Below are 12,504 nucleotides of genomic sequence, written 5' to 3' on the forward strand. Positions count from 1 at the left end.
TTTGCTGATGTAGTTAGCCATATTAACATCCAGATCATTTATATCGATGACAAGCAACAATGGACCCAGCACTGATACTTGCGGCATTCCACTAGTCACAGGCCTCCAGTCAGCAAGGCAGTGATCTGCTACCACTCTTTGGCTTCCCCCACATAGCCAATGTCTAAACCAATTTACTACCTCCTCTTGACTGCCGAGCGACTGAACCTTCTTAACCAACCTCCAATGCAGGACTTCTTCAAATGCCTTGCTAAGTTCCATATAGACAACATCCACGGCCTTGCTTCCGTCAACTTTCCTGGTAACTTCCTCAAAAATCTCTATAAGATTGGTTAGACATTACCTACCATGCGTGGGGCCATGTTGACTATCCTTAATCAGACCATATCTATCAAATACTCATATATCCAGTCCCTTAGAATACGTTCCAATACCTTTCCCACTACTGATGTCAGGCTCACTGGCCTATAATTTCTTGGTTTATTTTAGAGATATTCTTAAACAGTGGGACAACATTGGCTATCTTCCAATCCTTATCTTGAATCGGAAGTGATAGAAACTCATTATTGGTCACTTGCTGTAAACAGGTAGCGGCTATTTATTTTGATGGAGCTTAAATTTGGAATTGGAATGCTTCAGGAAATGGTAGTTTATATGTGCATTTAGCACAGGCAACCAAGAACAATTTTATAGGATATTCAATATAAAGATAGGCATGCAGCCCAAAAGATATTTATGTTTCACATGAGTTCCCTCCAACCCTTGTTTGCCCAATCCCATCAACATATATATTTCTCTGTCATGCATTTTACTGTTGCCCTTAGATGCATCCATTTAGCTACTCCTTAGAGTAGCCAACTGCATTTACCAACATTTATTAGCTCTGGCCTTTTACATAACTGGAGATATCTTCTCTACATCTAATCTTTCACACTTTTTTAATCTTAAAAACTTCTATTAATTCTGATTTTATGGCAACAAATCTTCTATGGACTTTTAAATTTGTAACGAAGTATTGTTGGTATTCCAGGTGTGCTCAACCCAAAGCTTTTTTATGAACTTAACAAAACTTCTTTGTTCTTCATGTTTTCCTTCTGGAACTTCAGTAGAGCAGAGACAAGGAATCCTTTAGATAGCTCATCTGCCTGTCTACAGTACCTCTCTGCTCTTTCTTAGTTTGTCTTTTTGCAGCTACCCATGCACACCCCCACACACAGGCACCCTCAAACACATGGTCAAATGTATCACAATACATGTACTATAGGTTCTCTAGAAAGCAGTGAACAAAAGAGTCAGGAGGTGAGACAATTCGAAATGGAAGTAGGTATGAATGCTACAGTTAGAAGTAATTGAAGTTGGTAAAGGTGCAAGATAGTTGAAGCAAGGAAGTTAGTTGGAGTGGACAAAAGAAAATATTCAATCAACTTAGGGAGGTTTAGGGAAAGGCATTTCTAAGGTCAAATCAATTCTGAAACAAATGTTTGTGTTTAGACTGACGCCATCAGCTTGCCTATTAGAGAAAGTGTTTTATTGTTTATACATTGTAATTAGAAGTGAATAGAAGTATGATTAGTAAGTTTACAGATGATACAAAAATTGGTGGTAATATAGGTAGCAAGGAAAGTTGTATAAGTTATAGGTCAGCTGGAAGAGTAGACGTACACAATCAATGGTAAGGCACTATGGAGTGTTGACTGATAGAATGACTTTGGTGAACAACTCCATAGATCCCTGATATTCACAATATTGCTGTGAAGATGGCATATGGAATGCTTGCCTTAACTGAATGTAACATAAAATACAAGAGTTTGGACTGGATGTCACAGCTTTGTAAAAATTGGTTAGGCTACACTTGGATTATTGTGTACTGTTCCAATCATCACACTATACAAAGGGCATAATTGTACTGGATATGGTGCAGAGGACATTCACCGGGATGTTTCCTGGATTGGATCATTACAGATATCATTGGCGCAGTGAGAATAAGGACAATGACACACACAAAATGCAGGAGGAACTCAGCAGGCCAGGCAGCATCTATGGAAAAGAGTACAGTTGACGTTTTGGACTGAGACCCTTCAACAGCACTCATCTGCAGATTTTCTCTTGTTTGTGAAAGGACAATGAGTCTTACTGACATCACCTGGATGGAACGTTTCATCTGTGAGAGAGATTGGATAGGCTGCGTTTGCTTTCCCTAGAGTAGAGGAGGATGTGGAGTGATCTGGTAGAAGTACATACAATTATGAGGGGGATAGTTAGGATAGATTTCAAAATCTTTTGCCTGTTGTGGGGGTTTCAGAGGCAAGTGAGCACAGGGTTAAGGGAAGGGTTGGGAGGTTTAGAAGTTACCTGAGGGGGATTTTGTTTTTTCATACAGAAAGTGATTGAAGTCTGAAGTGTGCTGCCGAAAGAAGTGTTGAGGGAGATACTCACACGACAATTAAGAGACATCTAGATAAATACTTGAATTGCTATGGCATAGAGAGCTATGGACATAATGTGGGTAAATGGGTTTACTGTATGGAGGTACAATAGACAGCTCAATGACCCTATGATTATTATTGTAATAAAGAAAAACATACTTTTGTCACAACAATGTGCTTCAATCGCTTTGCTTCCATGCCAGCCTACCACCATTTTAGCTGAAGATGCTCTATAAGTATTCTTGGTGTGATGATAACTGTTCTGCCACTGACATCATTCCAGCGACTCTGATTAACGAGCAGCTCCCTGATGTAGAGGCTCTGTAGTACCCAATGTTCCTGGAGCATAATTATCTTTGGTTTGTCAAAAAAAAAATTTTGCAAAGGGAAAACACCTTTGGTTGGCTGCTGAGAGGACACTGCATTCGCATGCCCTGCCATCTTACCGGAACGCCGTCTCATTTAGCTCTATCTATTTATGGCTTGAATGATAATTAAACTTGATTTGATTTTCATCGAGTTGCTTTCCTTGAGCCTTTGCGGTCTATGCCCAATTTAAGATGGTTTGCTTCAGTCCACTGGAGGAAGGCCATTAGTGTTACTGAAGGGTATTGTGGGATCTGGTGATTTTCTGATCCCCAGATTCTTTTATGAGTCTAACAATGAGTGAAAATTGTTGCTTCATGATTGTTTATTTTAAAGTTTAAACAAAGGAACAGATACAGAGCTTATGAAACTAAAGACCCTCAGGAAAAGATGAAGAAGAAGATGCTGATTTTTGCGGAGCCTGACACTATTATGCCTAAGTTAAGGCAAATTCCACAGATAAGGAAGGATCAATTAAAAGATACACAGTCACAGAACATGTGTCAACGACAAAATGAAAAGATGATAAACTGTTATGTAACTGCTATACCAACTTTCAGCTGGTAGGTGAAGACAAACACCACATATTGTGAAAATATACAAGTTAAAAAATACAAATTGTGTTAGTAAAAACCAGAATTTTAGACTTGCATTGATTCAACTAATACCTTACCAACAGCATAAAAAAGCAACCAATTCTAACAGTACCTTTCATTGTAATAGGCTATATTGTTTCCAATACAGGGTGAAGAGGCTCATAACCACGGCCTTCAACAAGAACCAGTTTCTTAAACGATTAGAGACGCAGCATATCCGAGACATGGTAGAGTGTATGTATGAGAAAAACTACCAAGTTGGTGACTACGTTATTAAGCAAGACGAACCTGGAAACCATCTTTTTGTATTGGCAGGTTTGGAAAATTTGTAAAGTTCATGATTTTAGTGTTGAAGTTTGATTGGGAGAAGAATTGATCTGCTCATTATCATAGTTCGGTTTAAATTATGGAAATCTCTATTTAAAAGGACTGCTGGGAGTCCCAGAACCTTCTAAAATGCTATTACAGAGGGAAATAGATGCTGGTTTTCCCAATGATGACAAGAATCCAGAAAATGACTAGTAAAAAGAAAAGTTCTTCAGTAATGTAGGGGGTGTGGTCTTAGGCTGACTTCTGATGGGAAACCTTTTCAAATGTGAGGCCCAGGTCTCATTTTCCTGTTGATCACAATAATAGGCATCTTGGGATAAACTGGGGTAACTTTTGAGCGTTCCTGGACAAGAGAAAAGACAAATGATCAAAGTTGTTTTTTCTGGATCCTGGGCACCACAAAGCCCCAAAATATCACAGGAAAACAACCTTGAGTTGATACTCCATGCAATGCTATGATAAATTGATAATTAGATTGCTATGTCTCTGATAGAACTCTGATTTGCATCCTATAAGTACTCAAACCAGTGGGTGCTTCATCTGCCCAATCATCAACAGGCCCAGGAAGATGATGTGGCACCCACATTAATTGCAAGAATTTACCACTGCCATAGACTGTCCCCATTTCTGTAAGGTGAATAGCCATAAACATACAACAATGTCCAAAAATAACATCCAAATAAATGATGAGATATTAGTAAGGCAGTACACACAAAATGCTGAAAGATCTCAGCAAGTCAGGCAACATCTATGGAGGGGAATAAATAGTTGACATTTCATATTGAGGCCCTATATCAGGACGCATTTCTTCAGCGGTTTGATCGGGGCACGACTGCGCAAGTGCATGGATGTCAGCCAGTGAGAACAGCGAGAAGGAGACACCTTATAGTGCAGGCGTCAGACAAGTGGGTGACGGAGCAGAGGGAGACAAAGGAGAAAGGCTTTGGCTCAATGGAGCCGTGGTGATAACGGGTCGAGGTGAGGTAGGTTGCCTGTGTAGAATACAGACAGGAAAAATGTGTGTGAAGCTGGTGTTCTGTGCTCGGTGTCAGTTGTGGGAAGTCCAGGAGAGTCCCAGACTCCCAGACGGTCACATCTGCACCAGGTGCGTCGAGCTACAGCTCGTTAGGGAACGTGTTAGGGAACTGGAGATGCAGCTCGATGACCCTCATCTGGTCAGGGGAAGTGAGGAGGTGATAGAGAGGAGCTATAGGCGGGTAGTCGCACCGCGGCCTGGGGAGACAGACAAGTGGGTAGCAATCAGGAGAGGGAAGGGCAGGGCAGGAGTCAGACGCTAGAGGGCACTCCTGTGGCTGTACCCCTTGATAATAAATACTCCTGCTTGAGTACTGTTGGGGGGAAACAACAGTGTTCGCGCCTCTGGCACAGAGTCCGGCCCTGTAGCTCAGAAGGGTAGGGAAAGGAAGAGGATGGCAGCAGTGTGAGAGGACTCTATAGACAGGGTTCAGACAGGCGATTCTGTGGATGCAGGAAAGAAGCACGCATGGTAGCTTGCCTCCCAGGTGCCAGGGTCTGGGATGTTTCTGGTTGTGTCAACAATGTCCTGAAGTGGGAGGGAGAACAGCCAGAGCTCGTGGTACATATTGGTACCAACAACTTAGGCAGGAAAAGGGCGGAGGTCCTGAGAGCAGACTACAGGGAGTTAGGAAGGAAGTTGAGAAGCGGGACCACAAAGGTAGAAATCTCGGGATTACTGCCTGTGCCACGTGACAGTGAGTATAGGAATAGACTGAGGTGGAGAATAAATGCGTGGCTGAGGGATTGGAGCAGGGGGCAGAGATTCAGATTTCTGGATTATTGGGAATTCTCTTGGGGCAGGCGTGACCTGTACAAAAAGGACGGGTTGCACTTGAATCCCAGGGGGACCAATATCCTGACGGGAAGGTTTGCGAAGGCTATTGGGGAGAGCTTAAACTAGAATTGATGGGGGATGGGAACCAAACTGAAGAGACTGAAGAAGAGGCAGTTGGCTCAGAAATAGAGAAAGCTTGGAGACAGTGCAAGAGGGAGGATAGGCAGCTGATAGAGAAGGGATACACTCAGACTTATGGTTTGAGATGTGTTTATTTTAATGCAAGGAGTATTATGAACAAAGCGAATGCACTTAGAGCATGGATTAGTACTTGGAGCAATGATGTTGTGTCCATTACACAGACTTGGATGGCTCAGGGGCGGGAATGGTTACTTCGAGTGCCAGGCTTTAGATGTTTCAGAAAGGACAGGGAGGTAGCCAAAAGAAGTGGCAGCGTGACACTGTTGATTGGAGATAGTGTCAGGGCTGCAGAAAAGGAGGAAGTCATGGAGGGGTTGTCTACAGAGTCTCTGTGGGTGGAAGTTAGAAACAGGAAGGGATCAATAACTCTACTAGGTGTATTTTATAGACCACCCAATAGTAGTAGGGACGTCGAGGAGCAGATAGGGAGACAGATTCTGCAAAGGTGTAATAATAACAGGATTGTTGTGGTGGGAGATTTTAATTTCCCAAATAGCGATTGGCCAATCCCTAGAGTGAGGGGTTTAGATGGGGTGGAGTTTGTTAGGTGTGTTCAAGAAGGTTTCTTGACACAATATGCAGATAAGCCGACAAGAGGAAAGGCTATACTTAATCTAGTATTGGGAACTACTAGATCTCTCAGTTGGAGAGCATTTTAGAGAGAGTGAACACAATTCTGTCTCCTTTACCATAGCATTGGAGAGAGATTGGAACAGACAAGTTAGGAAAGCGTTTAATTGGAATAAGGGGAAATGTGAGGCTATCAGGCAAGAACTTACAGGCATAAATTGGGAATAGATATTCTCAGGGAAATGTATGGAAGAAATGTGGCAAATGTTCAGGGGATATTTGTATGGAGTTCTGCATAGGTACATTCCAATGAGACAGGGAAAGGATGGTAAAGTACAGGAACTGTGGGGTACAAAGGTTGTTGTAAATCTAGTCAGGAAGAAAAGAAAAGCTTACGAAAGGTTCAAAAAGCTAGGTAATGATAGGCATCTAGAAGATGATAAGGCTAGCGGGAAGGAGCTTAAGAAAGAAACTAGGAGAGCCAGAAGGGGGCATGAGAAGGCCTTGGCAGACAGGATTAAGGAAAACTGCAAGGCATTCTACAAGTATGTGAAGATCAAGAGGATAAGATGTGAAAGAATAGGACCAGTCAAGTGTGACATTGGAAAAGTGTGCATGGAACCGGAGGATGTAGCAGACGTACTTAATGAGTACTTTGCTTCAGTATTCACTACGGAAAAGGATCTTGGCAATTGTAGGGATGACTTACAGTGGACTGAAAAACTTGAGCATGTAGATATTATGGAAGAGGATATTCTGGAACTTTGGGAAAGCATCAAGTTGGATAAGTCACCGGGCCCGGATGGGATGTACCCCCGGCTGCTGTAGAAGGTGAGGGTGGAGATTGCTGAACCTCTGGCAATGATATTTGCATCATCAATGGAGAAGGGAGAGGTTCTGGAGGATTGTAGGGTTGCAGATGTTGCTCCCTTATTCAAGAAAAGGAGTAGAGATAGGCCAGGAAATTATAGGCCAGTGAGCCTTACTTCAGAGGTTGGTAAGTTGATGGAGAAGATCCTGAGAGGCAGGACTTATGAACATTTGCAGAGGCATAATATGATTAGGAATAGTTAGCATGGCTTTGTGAAAGGAAGATCATGCCTTATGAGCCTGATTGAATTTATTGAGGATGTGACTAAACACATTGATGAAGGTAGAACAGTAGATTTCAGCAAGGCATTTGATAAGGTACCCCATGCAAGGCTTATTGAGAAAGTAAGGAAGCATGGGATCCAAGGGGACATTGTTTTGTGGATCCAGAACTGGCGCGCCCACAGAAGGCAAAGAGTGATAGTAGATGGGTCATATTCTGCATGGAGGTCGGTGACCAGTGGTGTGCTGCAGGGATCTGTTCTGAGACCCCTACTCTTCGTGAACTTTATAAATGACCTGTATTAGGAAGTGGAGGGATGGGTCAGTAAATTTGCTGATGACACAATGGTTGAAGATGTTGTTGATAGTAAGGAGGGCTATCAGAGTTTACAGCGGAGTGTTGATAGGGGGCAAAACTGGGCTGAGAAGTGGTAGATGAAGTTCAACCCTGGTAAGTGTGAGGTGGTTCATCTTGGTTGGTCAAATATGAATGACAGAATATAGTATTAATGGTAAGGTTTGTGGCAGTGTGGAGGATCAGAGGGATCTTGGGGTTTGAGTCCATAGGACACTCAAAGCTGCTGCGCAGGTTGACCCTGTAGTTAATCTTCATCAACCATGGGATTGAGTTCAAGAGCCAAGATGTAATGTTGCAGGTATATAGGACCCTGGTCAGACCCCACTAGGAGTACTGTGCTCAATACTGTCACCTCACTCTAGGAAGGATGTGGAAACCATAGAAAGGGTGCAGAGGAGATTTACAAGGATGTCGCTTGGAATAGGGAGCATGCCTTATGAGAATAGATAGAGTGAACTCGGCCTTTTTTCCTTGGAATGATGTAGGATGAGAGGTGAGACCTGATAGAGGTGAATAAGATGATGAGGGGCATTGATCGTGTGGATATTCAGAGGCTTTTTCCCAGGGCTGAAATGGCTAGCACAAGGGGGCACATTTTTAAGGTGCTTGGAAGTAGATACAGAGGAGATGTCAGGGGTAAGTTTTTTATGCAGAGAATGGTGAGTTCATGGAATGGGCTGCCGGCGATGGTGGTGGAGGCGGATACGATAAGGTCTTTTAAGAGACTCCTGGACAGGTATATGGAGCTCAGAAAAATAGAGGGCTATGGGAACCCTAGGTAACACTGGACAACAAATTTTTTCAGAAGTGTTGCTTCCTCCAAATTTCTTTTGCTTATGATAGACTGCTTGAAGATGAACACAACTATAATTTGACTACTTTTATCATGTAGGAATTTGGAGAAACAACAAATTAACTTTTATTGAATATAATGCGTTTAATTGCATAATGGTGCTGATGCTTTGCAATAATTCAAATAAGTTAAAATACCTTGTTAATGATTTTCATTTGTACTCAGTGTCTGAGGCTTCTCGCTTAAGTGTGCAGCAATAATTCGCAAGCACTGATGGATTCCAGTTGCCCAGGTATCTTTTCTCCATGACTGCAATGTCCTAGTGAAACCTTTCACTGTGAATGTCACTAACAACACCAAGATTTGCAGGGAAGAAGTCTACATGGGAATGCAGAAAATGAATCTTTAGTGACATGTTGCATTTCATGGTTTTATATGCTTGAAGCATGCTTTCAAGCAGCTGTACATAGTTTGGTGCTCTGTAGATACCGAGAAAAATTTCAACAACTTCCTTGAATGCCCTCCATGTGATTTTTTCCGGTCCCACTAGAAATTCTTCAAATTGCCTGTCATTGATGACCTGTTTGATTTGTGGACCAACAAAAATGCTTTCCTTATCTTGGCATCAGTTATTCTGGGCAGCATCTGTCTCAAATATCAAACTCCTTCATAGAAACTTTTGTGCCTGGTGATAGCAAATTCCATCTTTACGGTCCTGAACCCAATAATTATTACTAAAACCTGTTCTGCCATGCAGCAGCCGTGTTGCCTAAGCATGCCCAAGCATGCCTGGACAAGATAGGAAATTTTTCAGCTTACATTGTAGGCAACGTTTTAATTGACTTGAATTATGAATTGAAATAATAAACATAAGTTCATTAAAAAGTGGTGCATGATAGGGAAATTTCATGATGATTTTCATGATCAGTAGCCCAAAATTTATAAGATACACCTAAAGGTATTCAGGAAGCAAAACCTTTGTTGTCCAGTGTAATTTCTAAGGTAATGACATGTTCGGCATAGCTTTGTGGGCCGAAGGGCCTGTATTATGCTGTAGGTTTTCTATGTTTCTATGCATCTACAGAATCTCTTGGTTTTTACAAAATATTAGAAGATGTTCCTTAGGGGAGAAATATTCCGTGTTCATTTTCTGGTAGTGTCTTTGAAACCTTTCTATCGACCTGAAAAGACAGCAATTCTAAGAGGACAGAACTCTCTTTGGGCACTTGAAATTTCTGCTCAAGTGTCTGGAGTGGAAATTGATCCCATAGCCCTCTATCACAAGTATTGAGAGCACTATCAACTGAGCCAGGGTTTTTATAATCAAGTAAGGAATATATGCGGTTAACAAATCAATGACGAGAAGTATTTTTAATGTTAAAACCAGATGATTGACTGTCTCCCTAATGACCATCTAGTAGATCTGAACTAATGCTTTCAAAAATTTGTTCACAAAAAGATGATCTGTATCAGTAGAGAGCTAAGGATAAAACTATTGTCAAAGAATGTTTGTTTATATATATTCTACTTTATCCTGTTCTTTACTTTGTCTTTCTGTAACAGAGGGCAATCTGGAGGTCTTCCAAGACAGCAAAATTCTAACATTGATCGGCATTTGGACTGCATTTGGTGAACTTGCTATTCTATATAATTGCACAAGGACAGCATCAGTGAAAGGTAGCGATCTTCCTTATCCAATGAGCAAATAAAAAAATCTTCAGCAGTTAAGTTTTAATCATCACCAAGGACGAATTTTAATGAGGTTTTAAACCCCCAATTACTATTTCCTTCTTTTTTTTGGCGTGTGCCTGCATGCGTGCGAGTCTCCGCATGTGCGTCTGCGTGTCCATCTGTGCGTCTGTGATGATGTCTTTTTCATGGCTATTTACAAGGCGTGGAATGAGAGAGAGAGACTGTGTGGCGCGCCGCTCCTCACGCAGACATTTTCGCAGTATTTTTCCCTTTATTTTATGAGGCTGAGTTGCAATCTCGACACTCAACCTGGCACGGATGGAAAGTGTACTCAGGAGCGGACCTGACTGGTTTCGAACCCGGGAACCTCCGCTCCCGGGTCCGGCGCTGATGTCATTGCGTCACTAGCCGGCCCCTACTATTTCCTTCTAGTGTATTACTCTTATTTTGCAAGTAATATCCATGGATCAATATATTCACTTTGGACCAATATCATGGAATGATAAACTGTTTGGTCTATTAACTCTTCAGGTTAAATATGAAGACAAATTACTTCAAAAAATGATTCCAAATCTATATTAGAAATAGAGTGTGTAGACAATGGCAACTCGACCAATGAGTTGAAGGTGCAATATGTTTAATGACTCTTTAGAGTCTATCACCCAGCATAAAAGGTAATTTTCTCAGGAAAGAGAAGCTAAGACAACTTCACCCAATAAAAGCAAGAACATTTTTCAAGAAAATCCAACTGAGTGAAGAATGGTTATGTATAATTTAGGTGCATAAGACCAGTCTCATCCAATTACTATAAACTTTATTGACTATGGAGAATTAATCATAAGGTCTTAAGGGTAACATGGCCAGTGTAACACCTGTATAGCACCATCTTATCATGTGTAACTTGTCGTTGCATTCTTAGAAAATCAAATTACACTCGGTGCTAGTAGGCCATCAGAAGAATCCTGGTACTGGAAGGAGGCAGTGAATAGAAACCACACACTTCTGGAAATAAGGCTTTGTTCTTAAGAAAAAACAATATGTATAAAATATTTACATGAGCAAGAACAATTCAAAATTCCAACATTCTGTTTAGGTTCAAAATCTTAGATACCAAACCACAACAAATTCCCTTTTTTAATAAGTATTTGTTAGAATAACCTTTGTTGCTCCAATTTCTTTAACTAATTAGATCTAGTGTTATTCCCTATTTAAAAATTTACAAACTAAACTTTCCTTTTTACTTATCCCTAGTTGATTAGAAAACCAAATATAATTCCTATTCTCGAGTATTATAGTTAACCTCAGTTCAGTTCTAGGCAGTATATCTATAAGTTTAATTTCAAATTCAAAAGTTATATATACATGGTTTAACACCTTTCACGACAATTCTCCAACATCAAAACTCTTAAAGAAAGTAAATCTCATTCAGTAACTTACAAAGTCTTTGCAAAAATAATCATTTCTTGCAGAAAATCAAATTTGGATTCCTCGAATGAAAAATAAACGTATACATCCAACTGTATTAAATCCTCTGTGTCGTTACACATCTCGTTACCGTGCTGGTTCTTCATCTTGGGCGGCTCACCATCTTGTTTCTTGGTTCATTGGAATGAAATAGTTTATCATCCACGGCAAGTCAATTTACAAACTTGTACAAAAACTTGACCAAATGCCTTGGTATGATTTTACAGAACTAATTCCTGACTACACGGTAGGGATTTTGATCACTCGTCTCTGCTGGTATAGTCTTGTTAAAGCTGCTGCGTGTTATAGCCGTAGCTTCAATAAATCTTTTATTGCTATTGTCTCTCCTTCAGGGGTTTCACCCTGAGGGTTTCAAGTTAATAGGGTAAAGGTGCTCACTACTAATTCTACTCTTAACAGTTCATGTCTTCAGCTTCTAATCATTGCTGCATTCCTCTCCTTGTCCATCCTGTGTCCAGCTCGCCCCACCCTCGTATAGTGTATTTTTCAAATTCTCCTTTTTTAAAAAATTGGTAAACCTTGTTTTCATCCCTTCGCAGGTAGAACTTTCTAACATTACAGCTTTGGGTTTAATTAACCAGGGTTACAGCAGACATGAGCCTCTCAGCTCACTGAGTGATCAGGATTGAACCCGAATCATTGGAGCTGTGAAGCAGCAGCTCTACTCACACTGTGCTGTATCCCTAGCAATAGCATTATTACATTTGCAATCTATTATAAATCACAATTAAAACTTTCACTTGCATAACTGTCTCTAGAGGCAATTCATAATAGTTTTAAAT

General features: G+C 40.9%; 1 protein-coding gene across 1 annotated transcript in view; it reads left to right on the plus strand.

Annotated features, from left to right (window-relative positions):
* prkg2 (protein kinase cGMP-dependent 2) overlaps positions 1-12,504 on the plus strand; it is a 133,840-nt gene that overhangs the window by 20,159 nt on the left and 101,177 nt on the right. The window contains exons 2-3 of the mRNA XM_072251903.1: positions 3,537-3,703; positions 10,109-10,222. Coding sequence (XP_072108004.1) covers positions 3,537-3,703; positions 10,109-10,222 — 281 coding nt within the window. The remainder of the gene's footprint in view (positions 1-3,536; positions 3,704-10,108; positions 10,223-12,504) is intronic.

This window comes from Mobula birostris, chromosome 3 (genome assembly GCF_030028105.1).
Source record: "Mobula birostris isolate sMobBir1 chromosome 3, sMobBir1.hap1, whole genome shotgun sequence".
In the NCBI taxonomy this organism is placed as follows: domain Eukaryota; kingdom Metazoa; phylum Chordata; class Chondrichthyes; order Myliobatiformes; family Myliobatidae; genus Mobula; species Mobula birostris.